Genomic DNA, 23,009 nt, shown 5'->3' on the forward strand with positions numbered 1-23,009 from the left:
CTATGATTTCACTAATTTACTGTAACACGTAATTAGTATTTCTCACAAGGGCACACTGCTGACTGATGTTCAACTTGATGTCCATGAAGATCTTTGGGTCTTTATCTGTGAAGCTGCTTTCTATCCAGTCAATCCCTAACCTGTACTGCTGCACGGGGCTATTCTGTCTCAGGTGCAGGACTCCACGTTTGCTTTTCTTGGACTTGAGGATGTTCCTGCTAGCCCATTTGTCCAACTTCTGAAGGTCCCTTAGAATGGCAGTCCTACCCTCCAACATATCAGCTACTCTCCCCAACTTGGTGTCACTTGCAAACTTGCTGACGTTCACTCAGTCCCACTGTCCAAGTCATTAATGAGGAGTTTAAACAGCATTGGCCCCAGTATGGACTCCAGGAAAACAGACTGTATCATATATACCACTGGGTAGATAAAGGCTGAACTCACAAACCGTGTTGTATGTTCCATGCAACACTGCATGAAATAAATGAAGTTTCCAATTAATAAAAATATGCAAATTCACTGAATTGGACAAATAATTTTGTGGTAGTTAGCATAGTACAACAGCTAGAATTTACACTATATCATAACGGCATTTATGCTTTTTTGCACTGATGCATATTTTTTAATTAACATTGCTGCTATTGTTCCTAGGTATTCAGTGCTAGAGAGAAATGTGGTATGTAAACAAATGGAGGAAGCACACTCCCTGATGCAAAGAATTTTTAAAAAATCTCAATAAAATACACTAGAAAAAAAAGACAGCATCTATTGAAATCGCAATTACTCCCCTGCCCAGAAAAAAAAAAAAAAAAAGCCTAAAGAATTTGCATGGCAAAAAGCAGGAATAAAACAGACAGTATTTCCAGCAGAGGGAAGGAAAGAATAGGCATATATGGATGAACACCATAGCAAACAATTCTGAAAAAAATGCAAAACAGCAACACCACCTAGCTTTTCATCCATGCAGAACACAGACAAAGCATTTGAAGCAGGCAGTTACAACAGAAACAAAAATATGAAAATAAAACCCTTTATGTGAGGAAGAATATATGAAATTCAATAATGAAATTGAAACTATTAAGTGTTGTAAAGTGTACACTAGTACAAAGTAAAAAAAGCATGAGTAATCACACTGCTGTGAATGTAACATTGCACGAGAAGCACGCTGTTGATGGACTCGGGTCAGAAATGCTCAGCACCTTTCAGATTCAAGTCCCTGAAGCCATTTGAGTTTAGGAAAAGTCCAAAGTAAGTGCAAGCAGGTGGAGATCCCGTCTTGCTCTGAAAAAAGCGTATATAAATTGTTTCTATTATAGCTATCTCTGTCTTGGCGTTTACCTACTTAGAAACAAGAAAACATATTCCAAAGCCCTGCCATGCTAAACTGCTCATAAAGCACTCCTCACAGAAATTTCTGTTTCTCAGGTGCTTGGAAGCAAGGAAATGCACAAACCAACAGTCAACTCTTGCCACTGTATGCAAAGCCTTGAAGTTAGCCACACTGCTGAAGCTTTAAATCGTCAACTTACTCAAGACAACCAACTTCACCCAATGTATGAAGAACCTTCTGCCTAAAACTGAATGTAAATGAAATAATAGTTTCTGTATTCTGCCTTCTGCTGTTATTCATCATTAGACTTCTCTTGATATATGGCACAGTATAAAACAGCACCAGTTTAAAAAATAGGGAAGCATTTTTAAACCTGTAATATTTAACTGAGTTCAAGTCAAAACAAAAAAAAACCCAAACAAAGCAAAAAACCCAAGTAATTGCAACTGTTTCAAAAGCATGTATTACTTCTGCAATACAGAAAGATGGATTATGAAGTCAAGCTTTCCATCTGAAAGTCGAATTTTCATTTAAAATTTTTGTTTTAAAAGTAATATTTTACCAAAAAACTAGAGCTTTGGCATAAATCTTCCAAAGATTATGGTAAGTCAGAAAGCTCATGAATATATTTGGAGCAGTAAATGAGCAAGATTTCATTAAATAGATGAATGTTGTATTTGGTATGAAGTTACTTTTAAAGTTTTTCTAAACACCAGAGCTATGTGAAAAATTGCTAGCCAATCTCAGATCATTAATTAGACCAATTAGAATTAGAGGTCCAGGGAGGAGGGGGGCAGGGAGGAATTCTCCTCAGTATGAAGAAGAATAAGGAAAGATCTTTGGACTGCACGAGATGTTCTAACTGAACCAAAGACACCCATTTATATATCCCTGCTGTGAACTGCTTCCAGACTCTCTCCATTGACCCTCTCCCTGCTCAGCTTGTCCGAAGTAGCTGGTAGGTATCTCGCAGTTTTCAGCTGTTTGGTAGGCAGCTCATTAGATCAGAAAAATGGGTGACATGGATTAATTTAACCTCAGTACTGATATCATTCCTCTTTATGGAAAAAAGTCCCATCTTAATATTATCATAATCATAATAGAGTATCATTATAATATTTACGGCAGTGATCATCCTTCCAAGTGGAGGGAAACATTTCTTCAGATCTCTCTTCCGATCCAGGATACAGTGTATTTAAAGAAAATGCTTCAACATCTCCTTACTATTTTGTTCACATCTAAGCTTTTGACAATATTTAAAACTAGTTAGTGAATTTGATACAAATTACAAATAGTTTTATCTGTTCCAGAACCACAATTCTAGTGAACAATTCAACAAAACAGTATTAGCCCAATTCTATTTAGCGTAATTGTCATATAAAAAACCAAAAGCCTAAGACAAAGAATATGAATGAAAAAAACAACATGCTTTTAAGCTATATTTTCCTATCAGGAGAGAAAGTCAGGCCCCTACATCAGTGTTTTTCAAGAAAGCAGTGAAGAAATGTTTCTCTCGAATACTTCTTTGCTAGGAAGGGAACACGTCAGTACGAGGCTACACACATTAGGAAAAATCCTTTGCTTTGGTAACAGAAAACATTGTTAGGTCAGCAAAAATACTTAGTATTTTACTTCTCTGAGAACAGCTGCAATGACTCCAGTACAAGGGAGTAAGTGGGAGAGGGGAGAACTTCACTGTTTAACTGAATCAACTAAAACACGCAGCCACTAAACAAAGAAAACATGACAGCCATTATCACCTACAGCAATCTCCCTATGCATACTTTTTTTACTTTCTGTAACTTCTTTAGAGATTTTGAACAAATGCTAAAATTAGAAATTAAACAGGAATTTGGGACATAGTATCTTTGAGGAGATTATAACTTACTTTGTTTAGCATAAATAAAAAGATGGAGGTTTTCTAAGCAAGAACAAATTTCAAATTATCTTTCACCCTCCATCATCATTTCAAATATCAAGCTGCAATGTATTTTACATGCAATTTTAGACTCTTTCAGAACTTCAGGCAAATGTGATATTTTACTAAGTAACCACACAGAGCAGCAGGCAAGATTCCTCTTCAACAAGACTATGTTCTCTTATTCTATTTTTGGTCAAATAATTCCTAATTACACTTTATAGATATAAATTTCAAGCCTGTAATTGCTATGTATAGATTTTCATACTTTGGTATAACATTTATTTCTTCCCATTTAATTACATAACATGTACAAATGCAGTAAAAAAGTTCCTGACAAAAATCTTGAAAAAATACTTTATTTTAAAAACATAAAATCTATTTATGAATCCTTAGTTACTTCTGTTGTCACCTGCTGAGCAGTCAAGAATGAGTAATTAGCACTAAACTCTCTGTACGCCCTCCAAAAAAAATAGTGGCCTCTATAAATGAATTGGTGATCTAATCTTAAATACTCATGTTGAAGTTTATTTCTAACCCCCCAAAGGCTGGCCTACCTACCAGCAGTTGCATCACAAAAAAGCAAGCAGCGAATTAACAAACCAGTGGCTATCTATAGAACAGTTGCTTTTTCTGTAATATACCTTGAAGTCTTTTTAACATCCACATTGCTTGGATTCTGATATTTTATATTCATTTTTAACTAAGGGCATAGCTAAATACAAACCCTATTCATAGCTAAGCAAATACTTAATTTCAGTCGCACCTATCACCCTACTGGCTTCTGAGATTATTCAGATGGTCAGCAAGACAGCTACTTCAACTAAGATTGCAGCACTGTTTTTTGATCCTTTGATTTGACACAGGTCAAACTGATGCAAAGGCAAGAATCTCAAAGAGAATACACCTACAGTTTTGATGAGTGCATCTGCCTTCCCTTTTGAAGCAGCTGAAGGTTTGTATCTACAGAATTTGGTATGTTCAAATCAAAAATTCACTTAAAACAGCCAAGAAGGTTGAAAGCTTTGTATTGTGAAATGACAGTAACACTTCTTTCTACACCCTTTCCTAGATGACTTGTAAAGATATAAACTATCTCCACATGCTTTTCTTTCATGTTTATTTTTCCATCACTCATCTAAAAAGAGAAGTAAGATGCACACAGTGAGAGTGAATGTGTTTGCATTTTGCTCTAAAATAGGAAAAATGCATGGATTGAAAGAGTCTTCTGCAATAGCAAATACATCACAAGGAACCTATAATTTGCTATGATTTTTATAAACCTGCTTGTAATATAGGATAGAGTTAGATATTTACCTGATCAGCAATTGCACTGGTCCTGCTGTGCCTTTAATTTCAATTAGCATAGCTGTTTGGCCAAGTAACGTTTTAGTTTTTTAGATTTTGAAAGGATGTATTCAGAGGATAAAGACATGAAAGTGTGTCATTTAAATTTCCAAATATTTTGAAATTTCACTGTGGAGACACCGAATGTCATCTTCCTTTAATAACACATATCTATAACTGACACTAGTTGTAGCAGCGTATTTACTGGAGTTAGAGCTTATGACAGAAAAAAGGCAATAAAACAAAAATCAGTCTATATTAAGGACGTATCTTCTGCATTTCAAAACACGTGACTTACAAAAGCCTCAAGTATACATTCCTATTAAATGCATATTCTTACACCCTAAGAATAAGATGTAACACTGAAAAATCCAATGAGTTCTTACAATCAATAGGGCTCACCACGCCAAGTATCTCTCTTTTCAGTTTAGGGTGAAGAATAATGAATACCAGAATACTGCATCAATATAACTTAAGTTCCCACTAGAATATACTATGCAATAGGATAAATTGTGTATAAATACTGATACTGCATCCAGAAAATACACATTGTATGGACAGTAAAACACAAATTCCAGGTTTAATGTTAGATTCACAAGGGAAATGTTAAAGAATCAATAGTTTGAAAAATACATAAAGATGAAAAGCAATGCCATGAAAGCAGAAAGTAGTAGGAATAAAGCATCTGCATGCTGCACACTGTCACCACTTTTCAGTATCGAGGTACACGTAAGAAATAAAAATGGAAAGTGTAATTTGCTACTGCAGTTCTTAACAAGAACAAATAACATATCCAAAAACAGCTCAAGAAAGTCATTGAAAGATGGCTGATTCCTACATAAGACACATACATTAAAGGTCAGATAGAAAACCTATATGGGAAACTGTGGGATGTAACAGAGATTCCTTTATCAAGACCATGATCTTGATGAATTTGGTACAAACTACCAAATAAGAAGTCAGGTTTATCTGCCAACAGTATCAATAGAAATGAATATAATGATAATAATATGATAACAACTTGATCATTTCAGAGCCTGAAAGATGCCATCTCCCTTCTGAAAATAACGATGCCAGTCTACAACTTCCTTATACCCTGTACATGGTAGCCCCAAAATCTAAAGGAGCATCATGACAGGAATTTGCAGGGGGGAGGTTTCTGCACACTCAAGTTGTCAGTAAATATTCTTCTCTTTTGACTTCATGATTGCTCAGGGGTAGGGGAAGAAGAGGGATATTTTTTACAAAATCTGTTATTACATAACTTATTTAAACATCAAGGTTTCTCTAAAACTCAAAGCCTGTATCTTGATGACTGGAACAGACACGTCAGCTGTTTTACAGAAATGGGTAGCCTTGAGCATCACAGGAAGGACTAGACAAACCCTAACTTCTACCTTTTTCACTTATGACCCTGTGGAAATACAGTATCTGAAAGAACAAGATGTGCAGATATTAAATGGTGTTTCCGGTCATGCCTACTTCGGCTGTGACTTGAGTACTGTGGGAAGATGCATTTCAGTTGCCTGCTCCAGGCCAAGGGAGCACCAGACTACATTTGGAAGAAGCTTCTCTCCAAAACCCAGCTCATGGAAATAGCAATCCCTCAAACTGGCCCTCACAGGTTGTTAGGAGACATAGCCTGACTCCTGAAATTCCCAGATCCATGTGTCAAACTAGATTGCAATACATACAGTTCATTGTGGATGATGAATACAAATGTTTAAAACATTGGCATCAAAACAGCAGGGAGGAACTGCTAGTAGGGGTTTTCATTTGTTTTTAAAGAGGCTCTTTTTTTTTACTTCCTTGTTTTTTCTTAGAAATTAAACTGGGATCCACAGTGTAAATACCATCTGCTTGGCATCTCAATTCACCCTTGTGTCTTTCTCATGCCATTCCTAAACCTGCCTGAAATTTGGCTCAAAACTCCTCAATTCTCTTTGTCTTCTCTCACATGCAAGTCAGGATCTCCATATTAAATATTACTATTAATCATCTTCAATGCACTACCTTCACAGAGGTGACTCTTTCATTGCAGGAATGTTTATTTTAATAGGCCATTACAGGCATGCATAAAAATATAAATACATTTTCCTCTTCTGTGAGTTATGATGTGTTTCAGGTGTCATTCTAGACAATTAAAATCAATTGGGTCATCCCAAAGGCCTGTCTGTAAATCTGAACAAAATTTGGCTTTTTTTTTTTTTTTAATTAACAATACACCTACATCATTTTTCAGAACTTCAAAAAAGTTTTGAAGAACACCCGAGATCACCAACAATATTAATCAAGATTTATAGGTAATTCAAAAGAAGCTCTACCCCTAAAACATATACTACAAAATAACACAACTTCTGATTTAAATTGTTATAATTAAATGCTATGGTTGCTAAGTAGCCAATTGAAATTGTGTGGAGAAAATTTCAACATGTGGCTGGCTGCTCAGAGTGTTGACAACTGAACACTGTAGCCAGTTTTAAGCTTAGGATGAGTTCTTTAAAACAATGGTAATGCTCCTAGCCTCAGTGACCATGCAGAGTGAGGAAATACTTCCTGCTTCTTTACAAACTGTCTACTTGAATCATACTAGAAACTTACATGAAACCAGTCAGAGATGAGAAGGAAAATGGTAATGACAGAGAAAGCTTGCCTGACTAATTAATGCCTTTTTGTCGTGGTTGGAAATCTAAATCTTCAAATACCTACTCCTACTCAGCCTACATACTTGCCTTTTCATGGCTGAAATATTCCTCCTTGTTAGTAAGAGGCATAAAACTAGAACAGTATATTTTTTAAAATGTTATTGCATAAGTACAGTGCAAAGTGACTATCTCAGCATCTCATCTGAAAATATCATATTTTTTTTTCAGCAGTGAGTGGGACTCCAAGATGAACTTAGGCTGAAGAGAGTGGGAAATCTGGTAATTTCAAGACGACAGGCCAGGGTCATAGCTTGAGCTAAGATTTTTAAATTGAGTATTCAGGAAAAGCAGCTGAAGATCAAATGGTAGCTAAAGCCTGATCTGCACAGTTTCTGCACTTTTGGTTGTTGTTGTATTTTCCATTTTAGTTTCTCCCTTGCTGAAGTGAAAGATGCCAAATATTTATTCTCCAGATTATCATTAGTATTTTCATGCCTACAAAACATAACACACTACAAAGGTTCACCATGCTTTGGTGGACTACACTACAGATTACAAACATATCTATTTAAAAGTGAACAATACCTATGACAAAATCTAGCCCTTACGGTTTCTGACAAAGAAAAAAAAAAATCCAAAGTATCTTCATATGAACTCCAAGAAGACAAGGTGGAAATTAATTCTGAAAACATAAAAATACAGTAGGAAATGTTAAAAGTGACCCTTTGTTGGAGGGAGTTATATAAGAAGCATGTCTAAAATTTAGTCTGAAATCCCAGTGTTTGTTATTGATTCTCCTATAAATTTAGCTTTGTAAATGAATCCACATCTACTTAAGAAAAATATTTTAAAACAAAAAATGGTGGTTTCTTACTTAATTTGGTATGGTCTTGTGAGTCAGGCAACCAAAAGGCACAGACAGTCTCACAATTTACATACTGTGGGAAAAGCAAAGAATAGCAATTTTTAACTGACCATTACTTTCTGACAATGATTCAGTGAATGCTCAGATGAAAAAAACCACCAAACTTCTAAAGAATCAATTGAATCAATTGCTTCAGCATATAAACTCTCTTCAGGCTGCGAGACTTGATGAGATAGACATATACATGTATTTTCCCCCTTCCCATACATATAACAGACTTGACACTCATCAAACTTTAGATAAATGCAACAACTGGGTTAATTAAAAACTCTCTTTCAACCCATAGTTACAAAGTTTATATGAACAGAAGCGAGAGCTGGCCTCACACTCTGCGAGGGATTTCTAAGAAGTTACACATCATCTAGCTCAGTACATCCTAAAGCTGGATGGGCCTTCTCCTAAGCATACTTTGGTACTGTGAGACGCTAAATAGATTCTTTGAAACCAACTGATGTCACTTTGATGAGCTGCAAGGTTACGGAACCAGTGTGTAAATCCTGCAAGCACAGAAACTAATCCAAGAGTTTGAGGCGCAAGGGACATGCATTACTGACTCCTAACAATGAGGCCTAACAAAGACTGTGAGATTTCAAAAATAGGCTCTTTGCTTCAAAACCTGAGCATGGCTTTTTGACAGGTCTCCTTCTAGAAGGGTGTCCTGGATTTGGCTAGGATGAGAGTTAATCTTCTTCCTAGTAGCTGGTATAGTGTTGTGTTTTGGATTTAGTATGAGAAGAATGTTGATAACACACTGATGTTTTTAGTTGTTGCCAAGTAGTGTTTAGACTAAGTCAAGGATTTTTCAGCTTCTCATGCCCAGCCAGCAAGAAGGCCGGAGGGGCACAAGTCGGGAGGGGACACAGCCAGGGCAGCTGACCCACACTGGCCAAAGGGGTATTCCATACCATGTGATGTCATGCCTAGTGTATAAATTTGGGGGAAGGCTGGCTGGAGGCCACTGCTCGGGAACCAACCGGGCATTGGTCAGCGAGTGGTGAGCAATTGCATTGTGCATCACTTGTTTTGTATATTCCAATTATCTATTCATTATTATTGTCATTTTATTATTATTATCATCATTATTTTCTTCTTTTTCTGTCCTATTAAACTGTATTTATCTCAATCCACAGGTTTTAACTTTTTTTTTTTTCCGATTCTCTCCCTGATCTCACTGGGTGGGGGGAGTGAGCAAGCAGCTGCATGATGCTTAATTGCCAGCTGGGGTTAAATCACAACAAAGAATGCCCAAAAAGGCTAGGTGACTCTTTGTACCTTTGAACGGCCATAACTGCAATGTAACTTTTTAAACACAATTTAGTATTTTATCACAACAGACCTCTAATGAGGTGCTTCTGAGAACGTAATATTCTCTGTAAACAACAAATATTTATGTTAATCTTTTCTCAATGGGATGCATACACAAATACTACTAGCTAAAGACATACCATTCATATATGTACACATTTAAAAGACATTAAAAGAGAACTTTAAAAATGCTGCTACTAAGCCTCATTTGCTTGCTTGCACAAAAGAAATACAGTATAATCTTTAAGTGCATGCTCATTTTTTTTCCTGTCAGGTTCCTCCCTCATTCAGTGAAGTAGAAGATACTCAAAAGTCGGTTTATTTCTCATAAATAAGGTGTAGCTCCAGGTCTTATTTTAATATAGATCACTCAAATCACACAATACAAAAAAAATTCAATTCCCAAAGGGTTATTTCTCTGGTACTCTCACATTAGAAGCTATACTTTCCAGAAGCATAACTACTGCATCTTTACAACACTGCTTTTTAGATAAGTCCCAATTTCATGGCTAAGAAACCAAAGTACTGGGAAAACTAAGGGTAAAACCACTATGTTAGGTTTTCCAGCATTTTCAACAATATTACATTTTTAAACGACCAAAGAATACTTTAAAAAGTTTTGTTTATATCCATGAGAACTCAGTGCTGCTGTGTATTTAGCATACAGTGTCACAAGGCAAGCACTCAAAACATAAGGCACACACATTTAATGACCATCTCTTAACATTTTGATTGAAGTGACTTACCCAAAACCATGTGTGAACTGTGTGGCAGATGCAGGAAGAGATTCCTGTCTGGCATTCAACTTCTCTAAAAATGAAGCCATATTTCTGCAAGCTCTTACCTCTTTCACTACTTTTTATATTCTGAATCAAATGAATTAAGAATCTGACAGACAACAACCTCGTTCACAAGACAGACTAAATGCTCTCCTACTGAAGAGTCAAGTCTATCCTGCACACTTCAGGAAGAAGGTACAGCAGAAAGATGTTACTTGATTTAAAAATATCAGTCTTTATGAATTAGAGGTTCTTCTACAGCAAATAATGTTGTTGATGAATTTTCTCATGTTTGTGTTGTTCTTACTTATTTATTGTGACATTTTTAGAAATCAAAATTCAGGCGTTGAAGAAGCCTAACCATTTTATCTAGTGTAGATATACAATTTCTAATCCAGGTCTCGAGCAAAGATGACACCTTTGGGCTCACAAAACACATAAAGGACCAGAACATGTGGCAGCAGGTGAAAGCGTTATCTTTTGCACACACTGCCTGGGGCTCCATTCCTCTTTATTCACAGCCAGCTTCTCTCCCCCACCCTTGAAAACATGGGACAGCAAAAGAGCACAGCTAAGACACTGCAGTCAACTTTCTGCCCAAGTCTCTTTGAAAAAGAACTAATTCTCTAAAAATGAGCAGCAGAAGTCCCAAGCAAAAAACAGCTGTAAGAATACGTTGATATAGTAGACAACAGATTTCTGGAAACTTGTTATCAAACAGGAGTGGATCATTTTATCAGCACTGTTTCCAAACATACTTCAGACTTAAGCAGACAATCAGCACTGGAAATTTCAGATCAAACCCTGCAAAGTTATAGGCAAGTGAAAACAAAACCTGGTAATAGAAAACGTTGAACTACCTCCTTTACATTATATTTTTTATCTAGACAATAGAGGTATATTAAATGTGTGTACAAACAGAAGCCTATCATTAATATAAACATACATTTTCATTTATAACCCCATCGTATTTCAAGACTTGTCCACTCTAAGCTCTCTACTAGTCATTGTAAGATATGCAGGCCACACAAAAACATGGCATAGCCGTGGACCACATTTCACTACAGCCAAAATTTAAAAAACACTTCTTATTACAATATTCCTCATACCAAAACACAAGTGTTGTCTCATTTTGAGCCCTTCCTATAACATCTGGATACAGAACTCTCTCGTAACACATATAAAGCCTGCATAATTGTGTATATGTGGGAATCACATACTACAAACAGTCTTAGAACTGGATTTTCCATTTGACTTCTTCAAACTATGTTCCATTCCTTAATGCTTTCCACTTTAGAACAGAATCTACGTCCTAAAATTTCCCACAGACCAAAAGCTTGAAAACATTTGTAATTTAGTATAAAAGAGCTACTTTTGACAAAATTAAAGGGTTCGGTATGGTTGGTGGTGTGGTTTCTTTTCATTACATAAAATTTAAAAATTGAAGTAAAAAGTTGGCTTGAAACACCAAATCAAAGTTAGGCAATGCACATTTTCAATGTAGCAAGACAGGCAAGAATAGAGCTGTTTTCTGTTTCAAAATAGAATTTAATTTTAGACACCTTCATGCGGATGTTTCACTTTCAATGAATTGGCATTTTTAAACATAAAAACATTCCATTGGAAAATTTCCAGCCAGTTTTAGAACTTAGACACATGCAAAATTTAATTCCTCTCTTTCTCTTGTCTGTTAGGAATTACTTCCAGACACACTGTATTACCTCAGGCCTTCATCAACTCCTTTTCAGTTGCAGAAAACTCTACATGTAAAGAAACTCCCTGCAGTATTATGGATATGAATATAATTTCATTTGACTTGGGACAGCCCTCAGTGGGCCACAGAAGTCTATTTCAACAAAAAATAATAATTAAAATATGGTCATTTTTAGGAAAAAAACCCTAAACAACCAACCAAAACCAAACACTCAAACCAAAACCAATCATGTATAAGATGATTAAAAAAAAAAACAAACCAACAAACAAACAAAAAACCAAACAACCAACAGACCAATACACTTGATATCTTTTGCTGTTCTCTGTGTTTCCAACACTGATTGTAGAAGCTTCTACCAGATGCTAGGAAATTTTTGCCAGGATGCGTTCAAATGAAATTACTTCCAAAATAAGAGACAATCTGGAGGTTAATAAAAATCTACCACCTTCATAAGTTTCCACAAATAATAAACTTAAAACATCAGATAATTTCCAGCTATCAGATATTTCAATACTCAATCTGTGGGGTTTTTTTCTGAGGCATATTCAGAGAAATGGCTAAAGGAACTGTAATGGCCTTCTGGGACAGGAAGACTAAGGTTTCTGTAAAAAATGTTAAATTAATTTTTATAGTGATGCAAAGTCAGGGAAGGGTTGTTAAGGGATGGCCTCTTGCCACAGGGTGGAGTTTTGTTTTGGTATCCTTTTAGAGTCTGCAGGTGTTTGGCAGGAGCTGAAATCAGGGCCAGCTGTGATATTTCAGCTCCGATATTTCCCTCCCCATATTTCTCAGAAGTGATGCATCAGGGTGATATCTTACACCTGATGTACTCAACTTGTGTGGTATGACTGTAACTGCTTTGGGGGCAGGGGTGGCGGGGAAGTACCACTGCATGACTTCCATTTTTATTTTCAGCTGGCAACATTCATATAGTAAAATTCATCAACATGAATGGATTTAATCTGGTAAAACATCAGATAACAATTTATTAAACTGCCCACAATATTTCTGGGTTATTTTGTTGCTTCTTATAAATGCCAGCCATTTAATTAAAGTAATAACATTGTATAAGAACAGTGAAAGAAATTACATTGTGAAAGGGGGGAGGGTAATGTTTTAAAGAAAACAAAAAAAACCCCTCACTTAATCAGCAAAGATCTTTGCTCTTTCATACTTAGCTGCAGTACAGCGCGTACCTGTTTTTGTTTTGTTTTATCTTTTGGGAGAATTTGAATAGTTTCTATTAAAAATGGTATTCTCTTTTAAGTTTGTTTTGTTTGGAAAACCTCAAACCACATTGTATTTCATACACATGTTCCCCAGGGTATGTTAAATGGGACCATACTGAGGTCACTAGTAAGTTTTTTAAAATGTTTTAAGAATTCCTTTAATGTTTGTACTATGTTGGCCTGGTTAAACAACACATTTTTTAAAAAATAGCTTGAAAAAGTTTGACTATAAAAAGCTTCATTAAAATAGTCTATACTGTACTGTTAAGAGTTTCTAAGAACTTCTACAAACATTCTTTCCTCCCTCTTGCTTTTAAGAAAATTGGTCCCTTAACTAGCAAATCTGCTCCTTTTTCTCTCAGCCTTTTTATCCATACATGCACAAGTACAAGTACACATACACTTCTATCCACAGACTGACTTAGCAGTAGAAATGTCTGTGGTATTCATTTTAACTCCACAAATGAAGAAAAGATAATCAGTGGGAAAAGTGGACTTTTCACTCCATTCATGGAAAAATCAGCATCACCTGGCACTCTAACTTAGTAAAAAGTTTTTCATGTTTTTTGGCAGCTCACTTGGAGTATGATTGAAGCTGTTAATGATATTAACAAAATGTCCTGGGATCAAAAATGTTTTGTTTTACCTGAGTTTATAGAAGAAGTTATACAAACCACTCTTGGCCTTCAGAGTTCTGAGGTCCTTTTAGTTAAAATAAAATAAAATTTGAAAACATGACCCACCTGATTAGCTGATTAAATTCCACTAGACCATTTCAGTCACCTCCTTTACTTGTCTTTCCTATCTCCTCAGACTTGCTTCCATTCCTCCTTTGCGTTATTCCAACCCCTTCCCAGGATTTCTGTCTTTGCATTCTACCAGCCCAGTGCACCCTTTGCAGCATTACTGACAGCTGACCTAGCATATGCTTTGACAATTGTTGACGTCCATGCAGCACATCTTGGTCACTAATGGTGCAAGACTGCACTTATAATGAATGATGGTTCCATTATGGATATTAAAATCCGTAGATCAAATAGGAAGGCAATAAAATGAAGTTAAAAAATTAAATTGTGTTTAGGTCCAATTCTGCTGGTAACATCCAAAATAGAAGAGGTTAGCAAAACCCAAGTATTATCTGTTAGAGGTAGATTAGAGTTTGTCTGTACTGAAGTATCACTGGGTTCAATGTTTTTTGCAATGGTTGAAAGCAAATGAATATGAAAAGCTGATTACTACGTTATGATACACTCTTTCATTTTACATGACACTGTTTGTACTTGTTATACAGTATTAGTAAGTAAGGTTATTAAATGCAAGCTGAGTGACATCTTTCCTAGAAATATATTTTCTGATCTAAACTGAGCCTGAAAAACCCCACCATATTATAATGGGAGAACTGTGAAGAATGATTACAAAGTTCTTATACTTAATGATTGGGTTCAGCTTTACATATGAGAAAAATCTTGCTGCGATTACAGTATGTTCTTGTTGGTGGGTGCTGACTTTTCCCTCTTATAACTGAGATTTCATAGCACAGAGGATACCTAGATTACAGATTCTCAGGTGTTGCTAGACTTCTTCCCTAGTCTTAGACATAGTCTCAGGACACTATCATGCTTTTTGAGGTTTCAGAAACCAAAATTGCAGGCTGGCTTATGAAAGAGCAAAGCTATACACAAGCATGTGTGTTTATCCCAGATGCATGCCGTCTATACAGCAGCACAAAGATGAGCAATTGGAGGGAGACTCAGCAAGGTACAACAGCAAAAAACTACAGTTCAGAAGAAATGTGAAGGTGAAAAGGTTTGCTTGAACTATCCCTAAAAGCCCCTAAATCCAAGCTATGGATAAGTGACTCAGGGCAATGAAACCACCTGTGAAGGTCTGAAGTCTTCACCATCAAAATAAAAATTTGTGTAGAAATTAGAAAAATGTACTTAGCAGGCTGAGTATGCTACTCTCCGAATTCCTGGTCTTCTGGATGGTCTCTCCTATACATGAAGGTGGAGTGAGTGGGCTTAACTTTATATGTGAAGTAAATATCTGGCCATAAGAGCAATACCTTAAAATGTCAACACTTTTCCATATGTCAAGAAAGAAGAGGAAAGAACTGCCATCTTTTTTTTCCCCTCCCCTTGAACAGAACAGTAACTGTGAGAAAATGCTTAAGGAGGCAGGCAGCACAAGAAACGAAACAAACGTATAACATGCAGCATCGCCACAAATACTGACAATTCATTTCCAATACTAATAAGAATACAGTGTCTGAGTGCCACTTATTTCAGTAAAGGGTGTAGAAAAGACGTTTTCAAGCAGTTTCATCAGGAAGAAAAGAGATCAGTATGCCTGTTAACAGGAAAATAATTTGAAAAACCTGCCATATGGGGGTATCTGACTGCAAAGCACTGTGATACCTTTCATAGATAGGCTATGTCAGGAAATAACCTGACATATATATATATAAATAATATATATAACATATATGTATATATAAATACTATTTAGGTGAATTCTAGTAAGAGCAAGGTAACCAAGCTAACCTCTCCAATTTGGGAGGTAATGGCCATCCCATGACATACTGTTCTAAAAAGCCGTCTCTTTCAGAGTGGACCTGACTTCTTACAATTTGCAGCATCAAAAAAACCCGAAGAATATTTTTCCAATGCTGCCCCAAGTCAACCACATTCTAAGTAAAATACTCTTGCTGTATGTTTTTCAAAGCCCAACCTTAATCCCCGTGAAAGTTAAGAAGTGAAAAGTTTGGCCCATGCATACTTTACAGCATGGTACTACATCATTTTAAGGAGAAAGAGCATATTTATTTAGAAGATAAATAGAAGTTTAGAAAAAAACTTCTTTCCTTGCAGTAGCCTAAAAAATATTGTCTTATACCTCTAAAAGTGTAATAAACATATTTATAACAAACACATTTATTATATACGTATTCCCTTCTGATAGAGATTGTTTTGACTGTTCTTCTTTCCCAAAGAGTACAATCATATTCAAAACCCTGACAAACGCTGGACATGTACGAAATTGGCTGCCTTTTTTTTCCCTCCAATGGTCAATCATTTTCCCTGTTACTCTCATTATTAGAAATTAATTTAAAGGAGATTCATCACACAATAGAACAGCCATAAAATACTCTGTTACACTATTCAAGACAGTATAAATTGGTTTATGCTGGGCCCTTTAACCCATCATAAGCCAGAGGTTGAGAAGATGGGGAGGGATCAGGGAATATCCAGGTAATATAACTCTACAGATACCCAAAAGTAAAAATATTGTTTATAATTAAATATAGATGTAATTCAGTGGAAGACTTAAATTTTAAAATAAATAAATAAAAAAAAAGCTGACGCCAGGGAAACCACCAGGCCAAGAAAAGGTTAAAATCTTTCTGCATTTGACTTTTGTGCTTCCTTTTTCTGTTTCCAGTCAAAAGTTGCCCATTTTTTTCAAACAGTATAGATTCTGATTATCCATACTCCATACAGAAAATTGGTTGCTTGTGGACAGCAAGAAAGGTACTTTTCTGCATATTAACTGACAAAATGCAATTACATAACATATTACAGTTTTTTTCCCCATTTTACCAGCCATTTTTGAAAGACAGATGCCATACAAGACATGGAATACCTATGGTTTAATGCATTATGGCAAAATCTGTGTTCCCAAGCATATAATTCATTTAAGGATCTGTTTTTCTTATTATGCTATATTATTGGCTTAAACTCAATCCACCATATAACTCTCAAAGTCCCAATTTAAAGTAGGTCTGAGTGGCAGGTAGAGTGATCATTACTCAGCATTTGTAAAACACATATAATAATGTATAGAAAAGATTTGGTGAGAACCAACCTGAGGATCCGAGAATACTTGCTGCATATTGTTGATTCGGCCGTATGGAACCCCGCTACCTTCAAAGAGCTGCAACCATTCAATCGTTGCTTTTTCTGAAAACCTAAGAGCAAATAAGAAGCGTGTGGTTTCAACTCCATGCTTTCAGATTCTGAAAAATGTATAGCATGTCTCCTCCCTCTCTCAATGCTTCCATACTCTTCCCCACTGATTTCTTCCCAGGCAGTGAATAACATAACGAAAATGTACTACCTGAAATGTAATGTGTTCTTCAGAAATGCAAAACCCAAAGACATAGGGGAAAGAACATAGCTGAACTGATATCTATTTCTATCTGATCATCTGAAGCAATCCAGCAATGATGTAAAGCTAAATTTATCAGCAATTTCAAATAAAGATCAATGGGTTTCCTCCAGTCCTCAATTACACTAATGTGCTTGAAGTTTGTTTTCTTTTATGTACATATTTAACAACAAAAAGATAGCTATAATGTGGGTGTGAGTTTAACATATTACACTGCTCACTAAAAGCTGACGTAAAGCATCACAATGTTTTTCCTCCATTACACCCAAAATATATGTCAGGATTAACAGCCACATTTTTTGGTCAGATAACAACATTGATTATATATTTATTTGTTGTATGATTGTGTCACACATCCTGAGGACAACTGGTTCAGCATATATACACTGTGCCTATGCTGGTGAACACAGAGTTCCATGTCCTTGTATCACATACAAAAAGCTCAGCTTATCTCTTTCTAAGCATTCAATTCCATAACTGGTAGCACCACTCTATTTCCCCTCCTTTGCTAGATACTATTTCTTTCCTTGTCTGCCCGGTAGAGTTACATACATGAAGAAAACACACTTGAAGCAATACCAGTCACTGAGAGATGGTATATTCTGCAGCCATATGGAATTCTGAATCAAAGGTGAACTTATTTGGAGATTGTATCTTAAATTTCATGAAGGTAAATAACACAGAGGTCTACCAGATTATTAGAAAGGAAAGATCTACTTCATGATACGTACAACACAGAAAAGAAATTGGGTGTGATTTAAAGACTTGATGGAAATGAAATTAATAGAAACCTTGATAAGGGACACTCAATTACTGGTATGCTGTAGCTCACCAGTTCAGAGTTTCCTAAGCGTTATCTGGAACAATGTCAGTAACATTCAGCTTTACTTCTAGCATGTTATTATGCAAAAAAACCCTTCCAAGCTTCTGACAGAAAGTTAATAGAGACGAAAGCACAAAACCCCCTAAATCAGTACAAAGTCAAACTTTGTAAACTTCTTTTTATACATATGCAGAGATTGGCTGCAAAGTATTTCATGCTACTTTTAGACTAAAGAAAAAAAAAATAGTGATGGTGACAAGTTACAGTTATATTAAGTATATGGCACAGGTATGGATCCAAGCTTCACAGTTAATGTCTTTCTCCCTGTGCAGGAACGATTTCCCCAAGCTTTGAGGGAATAAATCCCGATACCCAACGCATTTTGCACTCTAAATGAATAAGAAAATACACAAGTTTTGCACTGTATTATAAAATGTGTTACATGGTATAATATATTGCATTATATATGTATTATAAAATGAAGCATCACTTCTGAAGAAATGACGCATAATGAAGCATCACTTTTAAAGAAAACATGTAAGATTATTGCACTGTTCAATTATAGACATCATTGAATATTATTTCAGGGTATAGATGTAGTCAGCCATAAAGATACTGCCACTCTTGGATACATCTAGGGTCCATCTAATTTAGTACTCTATTGCTGACCATACCTAGGATCAGGTACATTACAGGAAACTTGGGAAAAAAGGTAACTATGGAGAGGTAGATTACCTTCCTTCCTCAGTGACTGCAGCTATTAGGAAAGCCAAAGTAAATATAATTTGTATTTCCCTTCAGTACTCTCTGTTTGGCAATAATTCTCATAATCCATATATTCTTGATATTCATAGCCTTGTATTATTAAGGTTTGGGGCTCAAACTACTTCACAGTATAAATATGATTCATACAAAAAACTGATTCCCATTAGTTATTGGTCCTGTTTATACAAAACTCTGCTGTTCTCTGCTAGCAACTGAGACAATTCCCTCATGAGATGCTTCATAATTCATGGCCCACTAACTCCCTTTTTATAAATTAAAAGTTTTTTTCAGCTACTACTTTTTCTGATACCTCAACCTCCATTACTATCTCATTTCTAACAAAAGACAGCACATCTACAACAGGACTCTTGGACGCAGCATCATAACCATGGTGCTGAAGACCATCACTAAGAAATTATTGTAATTCTTAATATGTGTATCATCATTCCCTTGATCTATTAGTAATGAGTAAGACCTGCTGTGTTATGTTCCTTGTACTGCTTTTTAAGAAAGAGTTTATAAATATCCTCCTGAGTTTAAAAAAAGCAAACAACTTCCGGATTTAAAGGATAGTCTGAAAATGAAGACTTTTCAATGGGAGTCTCAATTATCTACATCTACATAATCAGTATGCTACTTCCTGATGTCATGGTAAATCTGAATATGTTTCAAGACATACATTCTTTTTCAGTATCAGTGATTCAATATACAGTGAAGTGAGTGCACATTTTGCAAAATTTCTGTGGGGTGTATGAATATCTAAAATTTTAGCTTCTGCTTCGATTTCTTCCTTCCTATGTAAGAGACAAAAAAAATTACCACAATTTTTGTAGAAAACAAGTGATGTTCTGTTTTAAAAAAATACTTGTTTTGAATGGACCTAACCATTGTCTTAGTCTTACTTATTAATTTGTTTATTGGTGGTTGGAGAGAATTCCTAAAAGCTTTAAACTCAAAGATGGAAAATCCCACATTCTATCACCCTCAAAGGAGACACACAGCATTTTCTCTTGAAATTGAAACTCTTGACCTAAATCTGATGTAGAATAGCTTCCTTTATTTGTGGTAAAGAGAGGCTGTTGAGAGCATATTGTTAAGCAAACTGTTTAAAAACAGAACATCACCACTGCCAATAAAGTACTATTATTCAGATTTTGAGAGCAACAGCATGCAACTATTTGGTTCATTCAGCTGTGTTTTCTATATTGAAATAGCAGTTGCACAGCATTAAGGGAGAAATACTGTTTCAAAATCTGATAAAAGATAACGTGAGGATAAAAAACTGCCCAAGTTTACCTCTCTGAAGTCAGCTGCACAAGCTGCACAAACTTTGAATGTTGGGGGGGGGGGGGGTGTTTGCTACCCTGTATGCATCATTCCCTCCATCTAAATGCAATTGTTAATAGCACTTACACAAATAAATACCATAAGCTTTCCTTATAGAAAAAGGCTGATGTTTAGGTTACTAGGTATCAGTTGATATCACGCTGAGCACTCCAAAACATCAAGTAAAGACCTTCAAGAAAAACTTCTCTTGGAAGCAGAAGACTGAAATTCTCTCCTGAAAATGAAAAGCTCTATCAGCAGTAAATTACAAGGCCTGGCCAATCCTTTTCCCCTTAACACTTGTTTTAAAACATTTTTCTATGCTTTGATATTGTCTTTTATAAATATCCTACTTAGTATATAATTTCCTTTTCTTAACTGAAAAATTTATAGTGTCATCTGCTGTCTTTCAGTGGGAAAAAAGTAATTTTTATATACATATATAAATAACTGATGGAAACACATACAAGGCTAAACAATGGTCCACCTTCCAAACGTAAGCTAGTAAAAAGCCATCCAAGACTGTACAGCATCTGAACTCTGAAGCATGACACTTGCAAATGAATCTTTATCTGTCCATGGAACCTCAATGATACTCGGTGACTGTAGGAGAGCTCAACCATGTGATTCACACTACAGCTTCATGTATTTGCAGATGAGTCCCTTTTCCCTCTAAAACGTTCCATCTGCTATATCACATAAATGTCATTTAAATTATCTATGATTTATTTGTAGAATCATTTTAAATCTGTAGCTTAGCTTTCTACAATTACTACCAGTATTTTAGAAGTTCAAAAGGGTTTACTTTTTACCGTACTAGTTGGTGGTATGAAGTTTGAATGCAGGCTCTTTCCCAAAACACCTCGGGAAAAAAAGGATATGTACCCTAATGGAGAACAAACCCACTGGTAGGACCTTTACTGAAAAGCCTGTACTAAAGCTTACTTCACTAAACCAGGTAGTAGTCTCCATGAGGTCTTATTTGCATTTTAAGCAGTACTCTAAGCCTCCTCTGCACTGAATTACACAGCATTCATGAAGCTACTGAAGCTGCAATATTGAAATGAGGCATAGGATTCTGAAACATTTAATATTAAAGATATTTCATGCTTAAAAATATTATAAGATTAGAAAGTGTAGCATGAGCTGAACTAATTGAAATGTTATTTCACAGGAAGAAATCCAACTAAATATATTTTTCCTCAATTCGTAAATCTAGCAGGCACCATTAAATGAAAAAATCTAAATTTAAACTATACACTCAGTAAATTAATGAAAAAACATTACAGCACAATATAAGGCAGAGCCTCCAAAAGTCCAAAAATTAAATATCAGATAAAAAGGGCTTACACCTTATTTCCTTACACAAACCTCAAGTGTAGTTTTGCTTTTTAAAAAGCAAGACCTAAACTCCCTTCTGCTTTCTAACAAATTCTAAAAAAAAAAAAAAAAAGGAGAATGGATTATTAATTGCAAAAAGGAAAGAGAATGTCTGCTTGACTTGCACAAGTTGGATGAAAGGGCTTTAATGAGTTAGAAGCATACCCGCATTTTATTAAAACGTACTAAGTTTCTCATCCTGTTAGTTATTAATGTAAACTTTGTTTCTTTTTTAGCAAATATTCTGTCTTTCAGTGAAATAAAGACTTCTAAAGCATGAATGGATCCACTTTGTCTGCATTCTTTGCATATATCCCCTTTTCCATGTTTCCTAGGAAACCTTCAATCATTGCCACATCCTATGTGGAAGGGCACCCACATTTCTCTAACAGATAAAACCATCCAATTCCACACAAAGTAAGTTTAGAACTACTGAAGCAAAATACTGTTCTTTTCTATAGGAAGCTTATGGCAATTAATTCAGACAAGTAATTTGGACAGCTACCAAATGCAGATGGAATGGCAACATCTAGAATTAGTAATAGCTTTTTACATGCAGTCAATCACAAAAACCTTCTCTGTTCTTGCTAAAGTCTACAATAGCATTCTTGTGTTTTCTAGCACAACCCAAGTTTGCATTATGGTTTTTGCATTGGTTTGTCCTATCAACAGTCTATTTACTTTCAAACATCTACAATATTTTCTCCCTTCACTACTAATCATCTCTTTAATGGTAGTTAACTCAGTAAAATAGTTTGTACAGTTTCTTACAACAGCCTCTATGGAAGACACTATACAAAATAAAAGTCATAGAAAAAATTTATTTGGAAAATTCAAATAATGGATCATTATCCCTTAGTGTACAGTAAATATACAATTAGAGTTTTCAAAATGAATACTATAGTATTTACTCAATAGTCTGTAAGCATCTCTGTGTTAATGTCTAATTAGTCTCCTCTTGCTTACTGATTAATCACTCAGCAAACCACAACAGACCCTTAAAATCTTTGGGTTCAACATGATTGTACTGACATATTTTGCTGATGGATATGCCAACTATTTTAAAAGATGTCACATATAGTAGATTGTAAGTGGTATCTACATAAAGTACAGTCCAGATATTTGTAGGTACCACAAATCCACTCTGAAACTTGTTTTATATTTCTGTATACTATAAATATTACCAGTTTAATAGAACTATTAATAAACCTTCACCTTTATTGCAGAATTTGTGCTAGAGATGAATGGACATTCATGCTCCTTTATGAAGTTTTGCATGCTGTTTTAAAACCATTTATGATTTTTAAGGAATAGCATATCAGAGAGAGGGAAACACCTCCATATTGTAAAATGTGT

General features: G+C 35.5%; 1 protein-coding gene across 13 annotated transcripts in view; it reads right to left on the reverse strand.

Annotated features, from left to right (window-relative positions):
* The window catches only part of SUGCT (succinyl-CoA:glutarate-CoA transferase), a 339,720-nt gene that overhangs the window by 174,843 nt on the left and 141,868 nt on the right, over positions 1 to 23,009 (reverse strand). For 9 of the 13 annotated variants that reach the window (XM_069812412.1, XM_069812380.1, XM_069812431.1 and 6 more), the window contains one exon: positions 17,057 to 17,159. The exons of the other annotated variants lie outside the window; for them this stretch is intronic. In XM_069812412.1, the coding sequence (XP_069668513.1) occupies positions 17,057 to 17,159 (103 nt within the window). The remainder of the gene's footprint in view (positions 1 to 17,056; positions 17,160 to 23,009) is intronic. 13 annotated transcript variants of the gene reach the window in all.

The sequence above is a fragment of the Haliaeetus albicilla genome, chromosome 2, assembly GCF_947461875.1.
Source record: "Haliaeetus albicilla chromosome 2, bHalAlb1.1, whole genome shotgun sequence".
Classification (NCBI taxonomy): Eukaryota; Metazoa; Chordata; class Aves; order Accipitriformes; family Accipitridae; genus Haliaeetus; species Haliaeetus albicilla.